The 15,060-nt window shown below is 35.3% G+C and overlaps 2 protein-coding genes and 1 non-coding gene across 4 annotated transcripts; 2 read left to right on the top strand and 1 right to left on the bottom strand.

The window, feature by feature from the left end:
* The first annotated feature begins 2,985 nt into the window (after nucleotides 1–2,985).
* Nucleotides 2,986–6,890, top strand: LOC133292046 (nudix hydrolase 23, chloroplastic-like). Of its 2 annotated transcripts, none has more exons than XM_061490425.1 (8): nucleotides 2,986–3,393; nucleotides 3,807–3,938; nucleotides 4,995–5,071; nucleotides 5,255–5,390; nucleotides 5,504–5,644; nucleotides 5,734–5,792; nucleotides 6,288–6,362; nucleotides 6,622–6,890. In XM_061490425.1, exons 1-7 carry the CDS (start codon nucleotides 3,172–3,174, stop codon nucleotides 6,346–6,348), a joined length of 828 nt encoding a protein of 275 aa, XP_061346409.1. In that variant the 5' UTR covers nucleotides 2,986–3,171; the 3' UTR covers nucleotides 6,349–6,362; nucleotides 6,622–6,890. The 2 variants fall into 2 exon arrangements, with proteins under 2 accessions (XP_061346409.1, XP_061346408.1); XM_061490424.1 differs by having other exon boundaries at nucleotides 6,619–6,890.
* Nucleotides 6,891–7,947: 1,057 nt separating this feature from the next.
* Nucleotides 7,948–8,036, bottom strand: LOC133292069 (small nucleolar RNA Z161/Z228). The gene has a single exon (XR_009748862.1). It is a non-coding gene; the product is annotated as a small nucleolar RNA Z161/Z228 (small nucleolar RNA).
* A 545-nt stretch (nucleotides 8,037–8,581) lies between these two features.
* On the top strand, nucleotides 8,582–13,591 carry LOC133292045 (metal tolerance protein C2). Its single transcript, XM_061490423.1, has 10 exons — nucleotides 8,582–9,158; nucleotides 9,333–9,441; nucleotides 10,128–10,167; nucleotides 10,876–10,952; nucleotides 11,784–11,872; nucleotides 11,988–12,057; nucleotides 12,188–12,226; nucleotides 12,372–12,522; nucleotides 13,065–13,154; nucleotides 13,355–13,591. Exons 1-10 carry the CDS (start codon nucleotides 8,762–8,764, stop codon nucleotides 13,454–13,456), a joined length of 1,164 nt encoding a protein of 387 aa, XP_061346407.1. The 5' UTR covers nucleotides 8,582–8,761; the 3' UTR covers nucleotides 13,457–13,591.
* Nucleotides 13,592–15,060: the final 1,469 nt, after the last annotated feature.

Here is a 15,060-nt window from a genome sequence, read left to right as displayed (position 1 = left end):
CATAGCCATCGGACTAGCCTGGAAAACTGGCTCCTGCCCGCTCATGTAAGGGTGCTCAGACGCCGCCTGACTAGGACCTGCCGCATACTGCGATCCGTGATGATAAATCGGTTGTGACCCGTAAGTAGGACCAAATGCTGGAGGTCTAAACCATCCCTGAGTCTCGACCACTGGTCTAGGTGCTATAATCGGGACAGGCTCAGCAGCAACTCTCTCACGTGTACGTCCTAATCTCCGTCCCTCCCGTCTATTACGAGGAACATCCACGATCAACTGAGGATCAGGCTGAGTCTGCACGGGGGGTGCCTCAGGTCCAGGCTCATCAACTCGTGAACTCTCACGAAACATCCCAATAATTCGGCCTATCTCCTCGTGGATATACTGTAGTCCAAATCGAGGAAACTCCTCTGCCGTTGTTGCATGATACAGCATTTCAAGACCGTCAATCTGCATATTACGAAAAAATGTTAGTTGTAATTTGAAACAAATGTAAAATAAGTACAAAACTCACCATGCGCCCTATCTTTGCTGCCCTCCGTGATATGTAGCGCTTTCCCCTATCTCTGAACCACTCCATGTACTCATGATTAGGTGACATCAAACCATATAATGGAGGTGGCAGTACAATATGCTGAATCCTAGTATTCCATCGATCAATGTGAGCCCTGAGCTTACGTCTCCAGTTCTCTTCAACCTTCCCCCGTAGAGTATGATCATGTATTCCTCTCAATTTTCTAGATTTTTCTGCGATGGGTTGATTAAGACCAAACTGTCGCATGCACCTATCCGGTTGACATGCCTCAACTGTGTGGAAGTAGATAATAGGTGTGGGAGCTAGCCACAGATACTGCTGCTCTGGAGTCACGTCAAGCCACTCATATTCTATATACGGCTGCCACACCACCTACAAACAAAATGTGAAACAATATATAGAGTTACAAAAAAAAATAAACCCATAGACAAATAACAACACCGTAAGTATCTAACACCAAACCTCATCTCTACAGAGTGTGTCCAATGTTGCCCGATAATGGGTGACCTCATGAGGTTTAAACTTTTGTACAGCATTAAACCTGTCAATCAAAAACATTATCAACCATACATAATCGTCCAAAGTCAAGAAGTATACAGTTAGTACATACAATATTAACCATACATTATCGAAATCAAATGAAGTAAATAAATCATACCGGCATCCATAATGTGTGCCCGGCTGTGGATGAGGAGGAAGGGGTGGAGCAATGAGTGAGAATCGTATCCATGCCCAAATTTGAAGGAGAATGGCAACCACCCATGTCGCTTCGACGGGCATCTGTCACTTCACACAAATTCCTGAACAAGTGTGTCAAAACTGCCGATCCCCAGCTGAATCGGCCAATGTCCTCAAATCCTCCACCTAGCAACGGGACAAGCCGACAACCAAAATTGCTACCTCCAGACTTGTCCGCCAGCAACCAAGTCCCCAACATCCGCGCAATGTGAGCTTTTGTGAAGTAGATCTCGGCAGCATGATTCCCTTCATGATCAGTCCACCGGGTATAATGTCGATCCAAGAATGAGATGCGGAGGTCGCCAGAATGATGGAACTCACCGGCCTCTGGAACATGTCCAAAAACACCAGCACAAGCAGCGTGCCAATCCTCAGAGGTCGATCCGATGACGACAGTACCGTCGGTCGGCAAGCCCAAGATGCCTGCCACATCTTGTAAGGTGATCGTCATCTCACCTTGGGTCATGTCAAAGGTATGTGTCTCTGGTCTCCACCTCTCGACCAGAGCACTAATTAAAAATGTATCTATCTGTGATAAATTACGCAGTTATCACGTGTTAACGAATTACATTATTTAATTACATAAATACAAAACGACATAAATAACATACCTGGATATGTTGCATCCTGGCAACATGTATGAAACCCGCCTGTCTGAGGTACTCTTCCACAACCTGTGGAATAGCACCGGTAGGTGGGCCCCCTTGTGGCTTCCCACGCCTCGTCTTAATCTTTCTTACATGCTCAGTATTCCACACACGCTGTGAAATATGACCTTTCTGCGTCCTCTGACGAAGGACCTCCCACCTGTAGGGTCCAGGTATGATCCACATGCTGGGATCGGTGGGCTCTACATCCGAATCAGATCCCGAAGAAGATGATGACTCGACCATTATCCTTAACTAACTACAAAGTTATGCACTCCCGCATTAATAACATCATACATACGAAATTTACAAAGTCTCTAACACTATTTATAAATCACTAATTAATATGCTAAACCCTAATACATAATTAAAAATCAGTAATAATAATAACTACGTAATAATAATATTACTATATCATTACAACATTTATAGCATGACACAAAATTTCTAAGTGACTATCCTAATGTTCCAAGTCTCTAATATACAATCAATCCTAACATGTATTACTAACTAGCACTGTAATTTAAATATATACATATGAGGTATTATGACCTTACCTACGTTTGCAGAGCTTCGCTACGAACCGCGGTTAGAGAGAGGTTAGAGAGAGGTTGGAGAGGTAAATGAGTAAGGAGTGAAAAAAGAAAAGTGAGGTATATATAGGTTGCACATGTGACGCCCAAAGAGGGCGTCTCATTGTACAACAGATGTGTAATTTTTAACAAAACAGTATTAAATGCGTAATTTTAATTAATTACATTATTTTAATTTTTTTGCCTTGCGTACATGAGATTAATGATGTGAGACGTTAAATTTAAGGTAAAATGTTTGTCTTTTTAAATGACATAACTTAATATTCTTTTACTCTCACGAAGACGTGAGACTCGCACTTTTATTTTTTTTGTCCACTCTCTTTTCTTTTATCTATCTTTTTCTCTCTCTTAAAATGATACAATTTTACATCTTTTGAAATGTTATACACTTTTTCGTTAAATTTACGATGAAATGATTTTTAAACATAAGGTTGACAGAGAAAACAACAACGAAACTCTTTTCTTTTCATTTTAATAGAAATTTTATGTATCACGGTTTGAAGATTCTGGATTTAAAAAAGGAGGGAAGAGATTGGAATTTTTTATCGTTAAAATCGATGATTGCTTGCAATTTGAATTTGAGAAGGTAGGGCAAAAAATTATTGGTTGCTATTCCAACTCGAAATCGAAATCGCACAGGCACTGCGGAAGAATAAGAATAATGATGCTGAAAGGTTTCCAGATTCAGATATGTGGGTTGGTTAGCAATACACAACGCTGGAGTTGGAAACCTCGCAACTCCATCTCAATTTCATCCTTGTCGTCATTTCCCCCAATCTCGTACTCTAACCCTAACCCTTATCTCAAACTGCTTCCCACCAATACCATCGCTCGCAGGGCTCGATTCACACCGTTTCATGCTTCCACCTCACTGCATTCTGCTGTGAGTTCATCAATCCTTGTATTTGTTTTCTTTACTGTGCCTTCTAATTGCATTGGTGAGTACTCAGGAGTTAAAAATCTTTTTGCATTTTGTTGGTGTTTAGCTTGTTCATTGTTGCCAGTTATGGTAGATTTAACTAGTCCTTCAGACAAGGTAGTTGCAAAGTGGATTGAATTTCGGTTCTGTTATTATCAGTGAAACAGTTGAAGACAGATTAGATTGCTATGTCACTATAAGAATGCTCCCTTTTGTGTCGTAGATTTTCTGTTTTCACAATCAAAGATATATATGTTGTTGATACAACACCACAATGTTTCAACTATAGATCTAAATAGTTCGCTGAAATCCACTGCACAGCTGGATTATGTATTTTGTGGAAATCTTCCTTACAGCTATTGATCATGACAATGTAGGGAAATGTTCGAAACATCAAGTTCTGTCAGTGGTGTGGTGGTTCAACTAAGCATGATATACCCAGCGGAGAAGAAAAGTTGAGAGCCATATGTACAATTTGTGGGAAGATTGCCTATCAGAATCCAAAAATGGTAACTTCTTTTAAATATCTCCGTACCTTCTGTTTGATATAATTTAGTGCTTATGAAGTAATAACAGATATGTTGTATGTTCAGCGGTAATTTGCTTTAATGTGCATGAATTGATTTGCAAAAAAGTGTCCTTGTTTTTAACTGGAGTGTGAGGGGTGTGTGCGACATGCAAGATGACAGCTATGCAAGAAGTTGTTATTCATATGCTGAAACAATTTGACAGCTGACTTTGTAGTTTCTTTTCAATAACAATTTGTACTCTTGGACGTGAATTTGGATTAGGACCTCAGTGTGCCGATATCACTATGAAGGTTACTATATATATGATAAATCATTCTTTCTTTTTTCTCTTTTGTAAATATATTTCTTCTTTTATGAAAAAAATTGTTTTCTGTTGAAGTTTTCTCAAGTAGGTTGCAGCTCCAGCTGCAAGTAAATGGAGAATAGTAGATCTCTGTGGATAATCTAAAGATCCATCCAAGATTTTAAAGTTTTTTATTATTGGTTAATGGTATAAACAATGCATGTACAATATAATCTTAGACACCGATGTTGATCGTTATATTAAATGTTATGACTTTTGCTGGATTTTGAATATGTATTAGAGATGGAAATTTGAGAAAAAGTAAGTGTTGTCTTTAATTTTTCCCAGCATTAATTGATCTTAGTAAACAGATTAATTGTACGAGGTTAGTTTCTCTCTTTTTTTCTTTTTCTTTTTTTCCGTTAATTTAGTTTGTGATGCATAAATTCAATACTGAAGTGGATATGGAGGTTAAGATATCTGCATATAATATGCTTTAAAGTGGTATTTAGTATGACTATTACTCTCATTCTCTGAAGCAATTCTTCTTTTCACAAAACAATTAACAAAAATGCAAAAATATAAGGATTTGTAGGAGTATCATATGTTTTTAGATGTATTCTGACTTTTGTCAGGAAAACCATCCTGTTATAATTGTATGCTGTTTGTCATAGTACTTATTCCACTCATTCAGTTCATACGAGACTAATTACTTTCTTCTGAACATGATATGATTTTGGCTGGGAAAGTAGGTAGTTGGTTGTCTCATCGAACATGAAAACAAGGTCCTCCTTTGCAAGAGGAATATTCAACCATCTCATGGACTTTGGTAGGAATGTAGTTTTTATTGAATTGCCTATTTTGTTGTTTCGGGTTATGTGCATATTACATTCTTTCCCCAGAACTATTTTATAAACCCAACCCAATATGCTAACAAATTTATTATAACGATGAATATTGCTTCTCTTTCTATCAGTGAGCTATGTTAATTTCATATTTTGGTGTCAACAAGGACGCTTCCTGCTGGTTATTTGGAAATTGGAGAGTCGGCTGTGGAAGGTGCAATCAGAGAAACAAGGGAGGAAGCAAATGCAGATGTAGAAGTAATTTCTCCCTTTGCTCAATTGGATATACCTTTAATTGGCCAAGTGAGGAAGAAGCTTTGATTTATTTCTTTATTATTATTATTATTATTTTTCTTTTAGTTTATCCTCTTGTCTCGGTAGAGAATTTTGATTATGATATTTCATGTTTGAGGCAGACTTATCTGATATTCTTAGCAAAGCTGAAGAAACCCCATTTTTCACCTGGTCCAGAATCATCAGAATGCCAACTTTTTCCACTTGATGATATACCTTTTAATTCTCTATCCTTTTCGTCAATGGTGGTTACCTTAAGTTTGGTATGATTAAGATATTTGAGCATTCTGGCTTTGGGTTTTGCTATGTTGCCTACTTATACTGTAACTTATTTTGTTTCTCATGGCTGTAGTTTATTGAGGATATTAAAGCTGGAAAGCCCAAATTCCATTATGGAGCCATTAACAAAAGGTATTTTCTTCCTAAATAGAGGATATATTCCCTAAATCTTACGCATTGTCTGGTTTGAGGGAAGAAAATTAATATTATTTTTAAAGTAATTGAACTTTCATTTAGGATAGAAATCTGTTAACCAGGTTAACGACATACATTTAACTAGTTGGGTTGGGTTGTCTCATAACTGTTCAGGTCCAGTCTGTCCTGGGATAAATGTTAGCAAAATGCATAATATATAAATTAAATTGGACAGAAAAAATTAAGTACACTTTATGCGAGTTTGCACTGCACTTGTCACTTTTTTACGCAAACCGATGAAATCGGTAAGTTTTCTTGTGAACTTGATCATGTATGGTTAGAGATGCAATTTGACTCTTGCTCTCACTTTTGTTTACTGTCTGTCTGTAAAAGGTTATTCTAAGCTGTTTTATTGAGTAGTTCTGATTCTTGGCTTCCCGGACCTCTATTCCTGCTCACGCTGTTTGATTTTATCTTGATGTTTGTTTTTAGGCCGGGTTCAAGTCCGTCTGATATTCATGCCTATACACTGGATCATCATATGCACTCGTGAGTTATGATAAGCAGGTTTGTCCCCTATGACATATCTTAATGAATAAACAAATAAAAACAGAACTATATATATATATATATATATATATATATATATATATATATATATATTGTTCGTTTAAATGAGTATTAAGTATTTTAATTGTCGTTTATTGTTACCCTCAAAAGACAAAGCAGAATGCCCTAACGTTGCATCATTCTTACTGATTTTCCATCATGGTTCACTAATAATACATCCATAATATCTTTTCAAACGTTTTGCTGGTTGCAGCAGAGTGTATTTGAAAATTGCAAGTAAAAGAATTCTATTGAAGTTCTGCCACTCGAGTGCTGTATCTTTTGCAAGAATGTCCGAGCATTACTGGCTTAAATTGGCCATTCTCATAGGATAGATGAACAGTTGTTTCGATTCAAAAAAGACGTTAGATCAATGATGCTTGATGCAATTCATGATCACCAGCAAATTACTCAGGGGCTCTTATATGAACGTCCCATGTCAGATTCGGAGGTAGTTGCTATTGTAGAAGATGGAGACTTGTTTTGTGACCTTCATTGGAATTGTAAACATAAACATTCATTTAAGTAAATGAAATTCTTTTTGAAAAAATTTCCTGTTTTTCAAAACCAAGGCACTCTTGGAGCTGCTTTCGTTAACCTGTTTGATGCTAACAACAATATAACAACAGCACAATCTTTTAACTCAAAACTCGAGCTCGAGAAGTTATTGATGTTTAGGTGACTTTTCCTGAAACCAGTATCGTACTTATCCTGTTTTAATCTAATTAAAGACATGAACCTGTTATAAAGCGACAAGTGCTCGTTTGTTTGCTTTTTATTAGGGAAAAATGAGATTTCTTGATTTAGGAAGAAAAATAAAAATAAAAATTTCGAGGGCCTTTCAAAACCAAATATACAAATGAACATATCTGATAAAAATACATGTAATTTTCTCCATGAATATGATGAACCAAGTAACAAAGCTACTTTTACTTGTGCTAAAGCAGTGGTTATTTTGTATCCATCGAATGTAATTATGAGTCCGTTTGTTTGCACTTTTTAAAAAAGTAATTTTTATCTCTTCCTTATTTTAGAAGTCTTTTTTACAAAAGTTAAATCTATTTATATTTTTAAAAAAATATTTAGATTTTGAAAAAAAAATTTGGCTTTTGACTTCTGCTTTTTTTAGAAGTTAAAATTTTTAGCTTCAGAAAAAAGTAGGTTTTTGACTTTTTTTGTGACTTCTGCTTTTTTTAAAAGCAAACATCCAAACGAACTAAAAATGAAAAGTGCTTTTTTTCACACAAAAAAAGCAACTTCTGAAAAAAAAAAAGCTCATCCAAACGGGCCTTATATAGCAGTATCTGAAAACTGAAAATATCTTGGTAGTGCCTTAAAGCGATCATTGAATTGAAATTCTATCACCCAGTTTTATTAAGCAGTTCAAAACATACTTAAATGAATTTAAGCAAATAGAACAGAAAGTTTGCCTGATATCTTTATTCTCTCTAGTGCCCATAACCCGGTGAAGAGAGAGGATTCAAAGTGGAGGCAATGATATCGTGAATAGGATAAAATAAAAACAAAGTATATATTTTGCACAGACCATCAGAAGTATTGGATCATTTACATCAAAATAAATCTCAGACGACCGTCGTGAGAAAATGTTAATCCACATTCATCATATGGTCCTTTAACCCAAAACAAACGACGAAAGAAAAATCACAAGTTATAAAAGACCTACTACCGCCACGAATGTACTAGCCATGGGCTAATTATTCATAGCCCATGAAAGGCACGAGGAAAAGAATGACACACAATTAGAGTTCATTTTGATTTTATATTATGAGGAGAACGAAGTCCTTTACAATCTTATCGACGTGGGACACGCGCTCCCTCATTTTATTCAACGACGATGATTTCTTGCAGTTTCATAACTTCTGGAACTAAAATTCATTAAACAGAAAGTTGATAAATTAATATTGGAACAAAACAAAATTAATTTCACCTGATTTTTTTTTTAACTAGTTTTAACTTCAAAATAAATTAGATGATAATTTTTTTTAAGAAGATACACTTAAACTTTAAAACCCACCTCATTCTATTTCTAGTATTTTCAGTTTGACACACACCTTTTAACTTGATGATGAAGTTAATATTTTAAAAATTAAACCAAAAATTAAATTGTTAAAAAAGAAAATTCAGATGAGTTTACTTTGACTTGGGTTGCGGTTTTGATCGAGGTTTCAGTTCGAGTGATAGAATAGAACCTCACTCCCTCATCGATCACAAACCTTTTATTCTCTTCATAGCTACACTCAAAGCCCCAATTGAAATCTATTGTTTCCTCATCGCGAGGGTTATAAAATTCGGTTCTTTTTTCCGTTTTCCTTTCTGGGTATTATCAGTTTTCGTTGATGGAAGCCATGGAGACTCAGAGTTCTCCGAAAGGGGATTTCGGTTTCGGTGGCAGCGATCGGAGGTTCGCGTTTTCGCGCCAAGCTTCGTTCCAGCAACAACCCCACACGCCGATTTCCATCTATTTGAACGATTCGGGTTCGAGGAGGCCCTTCCTTTCACGAAGCGATTCCAGCATAAACATTCCCACTCCGAGGCACCACCATTACTGGTCTGAGCATGACGAAAAGCCTTCTGGGTCGCTTCAAAGATCGTCTTTTTCGTCCTTTGTTTTATCCGTTTTTCGAAGCATTAGGTCTGGCCATAGGTATATGAAGAGATTGTTCTTTATGATCTCTCTCAATGTAGCTTATTCCACTGCTGAGTTGCTCATTGGCCTCTTCACTGGCCGTGTTGGTAAGACTCAACATTAAATTCAACTGAATTTTGATAAAAAAAAAAAAAAAAAAGATGCTGATTTGGTACTTTGTAACTTGAAATCTGATATGGTTCAACACAAAACCAGCTACGTCAACTGAATTTCGAATTGAGTCTCTGCTCGCTTTTCAATTTATAACTATGGTTTTTCAGGTTTGGTGTCTGATGCATTTCATTTGACTTTTGGATGTGGTCTTCTCACATTTTCGTTATTTGTCATGGCTGCATCTAGGAAGAAAGCTGATCGAGATTATACTTATGGGTGAGATTCTTGCTTGAAGTATTATAATTTACTTTTGTAAAATTTTCCTACGCAGTTATATCATATACGCAATTTGTAGAATGCGTTAGGTATGTGTGAGTATGCATGACAAAGTTGTAACTTCTTTGGAAAACATGAATTTTTCCCCACCTGCTAAGGGGTAGGTGTTAGTTCTTTACTTCCCCGTCATTGCTAAATTTGGTGAGGCACAAATTTTGACTTATATGTCCCTTTTGTAACTTTCGTGCATGAAACAATTCTCCTAAATTTTATACTGAGAGTTGGTTGTCATATAAGATTAAGAGTTGGAGTTCTGAACTATTTTTAAACAAGAAAGGATGAATTTATTGAACAAAGGGTGTGGCTAAACTGACATCTGTAGGAAGTTTTTCTGTGACGTAATTGCTTTGTTATTGTTACCCTTGTATTTCAGCTTGAACCTAAGTTGCACATCCATGTTTCTATGCGTGCCTGCATTGTCTCATGCACTATAATATAAGATAATTTTTCCTCATGTGTCTATGTGCCATTGCTTAATATAAGTTTGCCCAACAATTACTTAGTCATAGATGCACAGTTGTCAAAACTTGTACCTTTTGTGTGTGTGTGTTACTAAATAATATTTTCTGTTTGATTAATCATTTCAATCCATGTTTATGGTTGTAACTAATGTGCTTTATTTTCAGGTATAAAAGGCTAGAAGTCTTGTCTGCATTTACAAATGCCGTAAGTATTCCATATTTCCTTTACTACTGCAGTTTCTACCTTGTATCATAGTGAGTTGGTTGCCTGGTGCTGTCATTAAGTCATAGAATGATGCTTGTACGATGAATAATAAAACTAGTTATCATGTACACAATGTCAATATCTTTTTATCTCCTAAAATGGCATGTGCATCTCAAGCTTTAAAGATGATTGGTATTGGTCTCAAATCAGTTCTTCTGATTCTTTTGTGAGGTTTAATAGTCTTGACAAGGTGACATGTAATTTATGTCCCTCACATATCTATACAAGAGAAATATTTATTTATGTAGAAAATGATATTCGCTTAAAATCTCTGGTATTGCTATTAAAGAATTTATCTTGTAAAATGCTGAATGGTATTGTATGATAAATGGAAAAAATCTCGGAATTCTATGTATTACTGAATTGAGTTCCTGAAATCTATCATTTTACTAAGGCAATGCAGTTTGTAAAAGAAGGGATAATAAATGACATTATGGTTTGGATAGTACAATGTTTGTTATGCCTTTAAGTGATCACTTGTGTGGGAGTAAAAGAATTTGGTGTGAAGGTGTTCTAAGTAAATTCTGGCGAACTTCTTTCATTCTTTCACTCCTGTTTGGTACATTACATCATCTCTCTCTGGTTTGGTACATCATTTCATGTGCGCTAACACATTTAATTTTCTTTTTCTGCTGCTTGTGTAGACAGCTGTTTCTTTTGTTTATGTCATTCTCCCTAGCAGTTGAGGCACTTCATGCATTCATACAAGATGAATCGGAACACAAGTAAGTTTGCACTCACAACGATTGTCTTTGTTTGATCACTCCTAATTAAGTATCTTTCATATTGATGGCACCAGAAAATAGAACAGAAGTATTAATCACAAGTAAATTCTGGGGAGTGACCCCTTACAACCAGATTCCTAGCAACTTAGTACTGGAAATAGTATATCAAGATTGAATGAACAATATGAAGGCCTCTGGTCAAGTATAAAGAAACAGGAAAACTGTAATAAGGGAAAATACAAGTATTTCTAGAAAGAAAAGCAGCAAACCAAGCATAGACAGCCCTTTGCTCAGCACTCCAACAAGGAACTCACCTGATTCCTCATCGAGCCTCTCCCTTCCCAAGATTCTACTCAATTCTCTGCCCTCCTCCATCCCCACTAACTCCACTTATAACTAACTTCTCATTATTTTCCCTTCCCACATTCTCTTCACCATTCAATGCTTGCCACATGGAGTCCCTTATAACAACCTTCTTTCTTTCCTTTTCTGTTACTCCTTCGCTGTTAGTACTATTAGCCCCTGTTGGTTCTTTGGGCTGATCATCATGGGCTCTATTCTTCCTCCACTTCTTACGTTCATAGACCAATTTCAGTGGCCCATCACATATCCAGCAACAACAGAAATTGACCGAGTGTTTTACATAGTAAAATTTGAAATTTATGTTATGTCTTGTTTTTTTTTGGTTGAGTTCCATGTCATGTATACCAAGATGTCGCTATGGCTTTCTTTGTTTAAATTGAGTGTTTTCATTCTAAATTCAGTTCTTGAAATTTTATCTCTAGTTTTTATTTCTGCTGACTGTTTTCATTCTAACAATTCTGCTTGTAGGCATTACTTGATTGTTTCGGCGGTGACCAATTTATTTGTGAATCTCATTGGTGTGTGGTTCTTCAGGAACTATGCTCGGATTAATCTTGGTTAGAATTTTTTGGATGTTTAAGATTTTACTTGATTTAACCTTTTATTGATGGTTCCTTTTGAGCCTTGACCTGTGACAATCTTTATCTGTTTCTTCTGGAATTTGTCTTGCAGCTTACAGAAATGCAGAAGATATGAATCACCACTCTGTTTTCTTGCATGTTCTTGCAGATTCCATTCGCAGGTAGATAGCAACACTCTGTTTATGTTTGTCGTTGTGCATGTGTATGATAGCAACGCCCCTTCAATGCTACTATATTTCCTTTCCTCTATTCAAATTCATATCAAGCTTATATACTTTAATGGTTTCTCAGTGCAGGTCTGATATTGGCATCCTGGTTATTGTCAATTGGGTAAATACTGTTTCATTTACTGTCCATATAATCTTGAGAGATATGGAAAATAAAAATCATAAGGAAATAAAAAGAATTTGACAGTTTCCTAGCCTGATTTCTTCAATATCATAATCTGACTTATTTTTTGTTTCATTCTTTATAGGGTTCAGAATGCAGAAGTCTTGTGTTTAGGACTTGTTTCTGTTGCAGTTTTTATGCTTGTTCTGCCTCTCTTTAGGGCAACTGGTGGTATCTTGCTCCAAATGGCACCTCCTAGCATACCAACTACTGCTTTGAACAAATGCTTGAGACAGGTTATTACTTTTTCTAGGGAAAAATGTTCTTTGCCTTATGTGGCTTGGGGATACCAACAGTCTAAGACCTACTTTGAAATTTGTCTGGAACTCTGAAGTTATATTGTACAATATTATAAACGAAGTTAACACTTTTTTCTTTCAATTTCTATTTGTCTCATTTGGCTAAAAACACACGACTTTGTCAAATTTCTGGGTAATGCAGATGCTCTACAAATATTACATAGAAGCGATTCTCAGATTTTAATTTATGTGTTTCTGTGTTGTAAAATTGTAGACAAAGCTACATAATGCACTTACCAATGACTACTCACTTGCATATACACTGAAATTTTGAAAATTTCCTGGTTTAATCAACTAAAGGATGTTTTAGTGTCACAAATTTTTTGGGCAAGTATTTTTCACATATCCAACCTTGTGGTTAGGGATAAAAGGTGTATTTTGCTCGCTTCAGTCTATGTTAATTAAATTTAGGATTTTTAATTTGACACACTTGTTGATGCGTCAATGCTTCATTTTTAAGTTTACTATGTTTTGTTCAGATTTCTGCCCGGGAAGATGTACTGGAAGTCTCCCAGGCTCGTTTTTGGGAAGTGGTGCCGGGCCATGTGATTGGTTCGCTTTCAATACAGGTAATTTATTATTTGTTCTCCTTTTCTTTGCCACTATAGATGTGAATGGTAGGAGCAAAAATTGAAAGTCGACTATATATTGTGTAGAGACCTGAATTTCATTTTCAATTTTTGATTATGATAGTATGTCATGCTTCCTATTGTTTGTTTACTGAGTAGCCACAGTGTAGATGCTGACTTTTAGTGGATCATGCTGATAGGTAAAGAAAGGAATGGATGATCGCCCAATACAAGGATTTGTGCATGGTCTATACCATGATTTGGGTGTGCAGGACCTCACGGTGCAAACTGATGATGCATGAGATTTATCTTTACAGTTTTATGCCAATCTAAGGATTTTTTTACACATCAATGTCATTGTTTATTACTGGTGAAAGGATAGTAACATGATTTCTTATTTAAAAGGGATCTTTGATTTTTTTATTGGTATGTTTTTCCCTGCCAAAATTATTGTTTGGTTATTAGTCACCCATGTAAATGTTTATATGCCCCTTTACTGAGGTAGCGTACCAGATAGATAAGAAATGGATGCATATAAAAACGTATAAAAATTTCATGGGTATAGACAATTTTGAAAAATATTTCAAAAAAAAGTTTAGTAATTATATGTATGAAACTTTATTATTAATGATTAGTCGTATATGAAAGTATTGGAGTAACATAGAATAATTGTGATAGGATTAACACTGATTAATTTCTGGATATATATTTTTAACGATAAGCGACTAGGATTAACATTGGGTAATTAATCAAATACTGATGTTTAGAATTTGAAAAAAAAAAAAAAAAAACTGTTATAGATAGGTCTAAACCGTTGATATTGATTAATGCTTAATGTCTTTTAATTATAAGAACTACATTTAATCTATTATCTGAAAAAAAGATTTTATGATCAACTTTAGTAAAGTTACTCTTATTTATTATAAATTACTTTTTTTGCTCTTACATAATCCCTTATCTTTATCTCTATTTAAGCTTGGGAAATCATTCTTTTGTACCACAACTTTGGGTTCGTTTACCGTCTTTTGGTTTGTAAATGAATCTCGTAAAAAGAAAGAAAGTTGGAGGTTGTATTATTAATGTCTTCCAAATTCGTATATTTTGGTTTCCGATTTGTTATTGCACTTCAATTTTTATTTTTCAAAATAAGAGTTGAAGAGGGAAAAGTTATCCCTTTGCAAAATTAGGACAAGCCACAAGTTTTAATGAGCTTATAATAAGACAATCTTACTGGTTGAACCATTTTGTCATCAATTTTGATGATTTAATTTAGATATATTGGAGACATTATATGAGCAAGACTTTAACTCTTTATTTTTTATTGGCGGGTATAAGACAATATTTTTTATCTACGTAATAACAAATTAGTGAAAAATGTAAACAAAGACAAAAAATATAATAAATATCACATTCACAGTAAACAATGTACATGACGAGAGAAAGTAAAAAAAAAAAATACTAAGAGGAGGAGAAGAAAATATTTTTTTTTTTTTGGATATTAAGGAGAAGAAAATAATTGACAACAGTCAAAAAGTTTTGTATCATCATCAATTCAGAAATAACACGATGTTGTATTGTATAATAGACGCGAGTAGGCCATGAGAAAATTTTTCTTGCACAAAGAAGTTGAGATATTGTAGAACCACAAACCGCACAGAATGGTAGAACCATTGCTTGGGAGACCTTTTTTTTCTCTTTGCAAATGCCACAGTCGTATTCCCTCAATTCACCTTCAACAAAGTAGGTTAGACATAACTTGATATTATGGAACAAAATGGTAAGTAAATTAAAAAAGTAATTAAAGTAAGGAGTCACAGACAGGGATTGATGAGGAATGATCAGTTGTGAACTTTTGATGAACGAATGATGTCTTTGATAAAGGTTTGGAGAGCTTTGGTCCAGGTGA

Source organism: Gastrolobium bilobum, unplaced genomic scaffold (genome assembly GCF_033153095.1).
Source record: "Gastrolobium bilobum isolate Gb01-03AN ecotype WA unplaced genomic scaffold, APGP_CSIRO_Gbil_v1 utg5369, whole genome shotgun sequence".
NCBI lineage: Eukaryota > Viridiplantae > Streptophyta > Magnoliopsida > Fabales > Fabaceae > Gastrolobium > Gastrolobium bilobum.
The sequence above is the reverse complement of the archived record's forward strand: the minus strand, read 5'-3'. Positions and strand labels throughout refer to the sequence as shown.